Source organism: Acanthisitta chloris, unplaced genomic scaffold, assembly GCF_000695815.1.
Source record: "Acanthisitta chloris isolate BGI_N310 unplaced genomic scaffold, ASM69581v1 scaffold12181, whole genome shotgun sequence".
NCBI classification, from domain to species: Eukaryota; Metazoa; Chordata; class Aves; order Passeriformes; family Acanthisittidae; genus Acanthisitta; species Acanthisitta chloris.
The window spans coordinates 40,304-44,871 of NW_008655809.1; the positions used below are offsets into that span (position 1 = coordinate 40,304).

General features: G+C 40.9%; 1 protein-coding gene across 1 annotated transcript in view; it reads right to left on the minus strand.

Moving 5' to 3' along the window:
- Positions 1-2,135: 2,135 nt before the first annotated feature.
- The window catches only part of SALL3 (spalt-like transcription factor 3), a 13,618-nt gene continuing 11,185 nt past the window's right edge, over positions 2,136-4,568 (minus strand). Inside the window, exons 3-5 of the mRNA XM_009084078.1 lie at positions 4,107-4,568; positions 3,550-3,890; positions 2,136-2,567 (exon numbers count right to left, since the gene is read on the minus strand). The exon at positions 4,107-4,568 is cut by the window's right edge and continues 2,525 nt beyond it. Coding sequence (XP_009082326.1) covers positions 2,136-2,567; positions 3,550-3,890; positions 4,107-4,568 — 1,235 coding nt within the window. The remainder of the gene's footprint in view (positions 2,568-3,549; positions 3,891-4,106) is intronic.

The following is a 4,568-nucleotide window of genomic DNA, read 5'->3' on the forward strand; positions in this document are numbered from 1 at the left end:
GCAACATTAAGCCACCTCAGTTTTTTTTTTCAATGCTTGGAAACACCTCTAACCACCCGCACACTGTGGCTAAAATTGATGTTATATTGTAGAGGTGTTACAGATATATAATTTTGCTTATATATAGATATATATATCTATATATCCCTATCTCATCATTGTAGAAAATGGAGCTGTAGAGTTCATTGTTCATTTCCAATAGAAACAAACGGCTAATAAGTCTTTGAACCTCTTTTCACTCTATTATGTGATGGCAGAAATAGTCCATCCTCTTACAGTAATGGTTTCTGTTGTATAAGAAAGATTGTCCTATTTTTCAGTCTCAACTGAGAAGACCTCACTGTCTCGTTCATTCTTCAGGGGCATAAAACTCCTTGTGCTGTTACCCAGCTACCCATAATGTCCTTCAAGCAATTCTGCTGGACGGAAATTCATAGTGTCAACTCCACCATGCTTGCAATGCACAAAAATGAGGTAGTACACAAAACATTTACTGTTCAAGTTTTGATTAAGCCCCAGTCTCCTCAGCATCCCCAGCCTAACTTATGAGTGGAACCATTCCCTTTGTTTACTCAGTGTAATTTAAACAATGCAATCAACATGAAATTATATTTATCAGAGTACATTGTGTTTTGGAGCAATCTGAAAAGATAATCAGCCAGAGTTGGAGATAAATACAGAATATTTGTATGTTACTGCTGCTCATACTGCCCAAAAGTTCTTATTTTGTTCCCAAATTATTAGGCAGTCAGCATCTCGTGGTTATGTGTGAAAGAGACAGAACAGATTACAGTAAAAATTAAACCTACACAATGTTCTCCTTCCTCTATCCTAGACTTGTATTAATATCACTCTCCTAAGATAAATGTATCAGAATTCTGTCAGGGGTGGTCACGCTTTTTAAGTGGGCTTCGTAGAAAAGTTAAATGAATCATTTCCATTTAAGAAATGGCAGGCCCCATGTTTCCTAAGGATCTGACAGTTCTCCGCAGCTTTTCTGCTTAGTTAATAGAGATCTCTCATTGTTTGACCTTAAAACAAAACAAGAAACTGCAACAGGGTTCTCCTCCTTATTCCTTAAGTCATAGTACTATTTATAAAATAGTTTACATCTTTGTTCAGTTTCAAATTATAGACAAACCTCCCTAATATAAAATACTAAAAGTGCAATAGTATAAATTAAGAGTTTGCAACCACATTATACAAACATTACTTTTTTATTGTACAGCTTTGATAACACGGAGTATTTACTCACAACTGTTTATAATGTTGTGAATAATTTATGGTGCTAAGGTTTGTCTGTAACTTGTTTTCCAATCATTGAGCTAAAATCCACACTACATTTTTTTCTCATTTAATAGAACAACTGTCCACATAGCAGCTACAAATATTTAAATAAAAAAAGGTTTGTTACTGACAGGAACTTGCACATGAAAAGCATGCTATCTTTCCCAATAAAACTTCACAATTTTGCCTGCATTGAAATAAACCACTTATTCATAGTAAAACAAAACTTGCTTAGGAAAAAAATAAAGAAAGAAAAAAGAAAAATCACATAGCCAGATGTATTTTGCAGTACAAAAGCTTCATTTAAGTTTGGGGCTAGTATATTGTCTGTTACCCGCATAATCTTAACATTATAAATACTACAGACAAGGATACTGTAATAATACACAGCATTGGGGTACTAAATCACTTATTTAAGATTAAGATTCCTAAAAACATAGTCCAAGTTGCTAACTAATTTGAACAAAACCAGCAAATAAGTGTGACAGAATGCCGTAATGAAGCCCCCCTGTCTTAGGTGATAGTAAGTTTTGTAAGAAGCAAAGTGGATGTAGGCTACCCTCTTTCTGTTTCTAATGAAGTTATCCCATGATTGGTTTGTTTGTTTTCTGTTAAATTAAAAGGTTTCAAAGTTCTCAGTAAGAGTCAAACTCACTGTTGAAAGAAGTACCATGCAGATCTTGCAAGACAACTTTTCAGCAGCCACAAAGTTATGTATTTCTGCTATGGGTAAAAGGGAACCTATGCATTTAGGTCAGGAAACTAATGCTGAGCTTCAAAAGCTGTACATGAAACAGGACAAGTGTTGTGCCGAGTAGTGGTCCAACAGTTATTCGGAATGAATGCTTTTAATTTATGCCAATCTCTTTATTATCCTCAATAAATCTGGTGAATGGGCGACTGGCTCCCGTTTCAGAACTTGCTTTGTCCAGACTGACAATGGGAGGGCTGCTGCCCGTGCGAGCTTTGTCCATGCCACCGGTAAGGTTACTTAGAGGCGGGATGGCACCTCCGCCTAGACTTACTGGGAGCTGAGGAATGCCTCCATTCTGTATGACAGAAATCTCATTGTTCTTCATTGCAAGTCCGTTAGTGATAGCTGCAGCATATTGGTTCCAAAAATTGGGATCAACGTTCATGGCCCGAGCTGCCAAATCCTTCTGGAACATCTCAGAGAACTTGAGTGCATCACCACCAAGCAAAGCCATGGGGTTTTCCACAGAGAGGCGGCGGCCACGGCGTGCAGGGGCGTTATTCCACATGTGAGTCCCCATGTGAACCTGCAGAGTAAAAAGGGACAAAAAGCACCCCAAAGTTAGCATGTTCTGGTGAGGTGTCTGGCCTGAAATGCTGTTACTTACAGTAGCACTTGCTTTCTATAAAAAAAAAAAGCCTTTTAATTCGCATTGAAAACAAATCAGTTCCAGTTAAGACACAGTTCTAAGGTCCAGTCAACCTACACAAAGAGAACCCAGTTCCATAGCAATTTTTCAATGTGCATTTGCTTTTTCTCAGTGAAAACAAATGCAGCGCTGCAAGACTAAAGAATACATACTCTCTTAGGTTAGACAATTTCACATGCAAGCTGGAAGTCCTCACACGCTGAAGATTACCAAGAGCATTACTCATATTAGGAGATGGGTGTTTTTTCCTGACCTTCCCCTTTTTACATCTTGTCTGTTTTTATAATCCTTTATCTCATGTCAGAGGCACTGATTACTTTGCTGAATTTAATATTTTTTAAAATGCATTCCCCAGGCTGCGTCCTGATGGTTAACCACACTGCAGGACTAAGAGGCGTCAGTCCTGTAGTAGCCCGTTGTAAATCTGCGACAAACACCTTTCTAGTCTGCAATGGCTGCAAAGCAGTACAGAAAATGGAAACTGGGGAGGTACTCAAGAAGCTGGGCAAGGTCTGCCTTTCTGGTTTATCGCGAGGTTATTTTGTATTGATGGTCTGCAAGAACTGCCAAAACACGTCCATCAGCTGACTGGGTGTGCCATCATGTCTGTCAGAACTACAACGTGCCTGCATGTACACCTGGAACCAGTTTTGGAGTTCACATCATTGCACAGCTGCTTTCCAGTCCCTATCTTCAACACAGTGGAAGCACAATGATCACCACTATACAGCAACCATTTCCTTGAAGCTCCCTTCTCACCTGTGTTTGGGACAAACACTTAGCACCAAACCTGCTGAGTTCAAGCGCAGTGCCTTAAACCCCCCTCCCCGAGCCTTTACAGTTTTATGTGGCCTCTTACCTTAAGATTCCCCTTTGTGGTAAAAGCTCTACCACAGATTGTGCAACCAAACGGTTTTTCACCGGTATGGGTGCGCTCGTGTATCTGCAGTGCACTTGCTGAGGAGAAGGTCTTCCCGCACGACTGACAGTTGTGCTGCTTGGGAGTCCGGCGAGGGGGGGGTGCCAGCATAGGGGTGATCCCCGGACTCATCACTGTCTGTGGTGCAGCAGGAACCTGGATTCCAGCTGGAAGCGAGGGAACCTCACCCAAAGAGATCGGCTTGCTGTGACCATTCACTTCCATTTTGATCATGGTAGGTGCTGTACTGGTGACCAGGCTAGGAGTACTTTGGCTGGGACCTAGAGTAAAGTTGGGTTCAAATAACTGAGAAGGCAGCTCTTTTAATTTGTGCGTCAGTAAGTGTTGTTTTAAATTACCCATAGTGGAACACCCACGACTGCAGACTGTACAAACAAATGGACGTTCTTTAGTATGGCTGCGGTAGTGAATTTCCAATGCACTCTTACAAGCAAAAGGCTTGCCACAGATATTACAAACAGTACTTTTAAACTTACCACGTTCTCTGTTCAGGAACAGCAGACTAAAAGGAGCCTCCTCTTTGATGACCGGTCTTCCTGGGTTGGTGGATGTCAGATCTAATGCGCCTCCATTTTCAGTTGTGGGTGGTGGACTGTCTGGTTTTTCTGTCTTTAATTGTATTTCTTGTGGTTCTTCCTGGTTACTGAGACCAGGAGACTTTGATCTGAAGCTTTCACTATTGCTATTTACAGGAGACAAAGCTTGCATGGAGGAAGAAGACTCTGACATTGCAGGGCTGCCTGCACTCTGGCTTTCAAGATCACCAACAGCTGATGAGGAGTCATTGCTCAAATGGTCACTTTCCCCTGATCCATTTTCTATGGATTTTAAACTGGTCAGCTGCTGACAGTTCATGACAGAATCAATCATTTTCATTTGATTCTCCAAAGCAGCAATACTAGAGATCACAGAAGGTGGCGAAGAAGGACATGACCCAG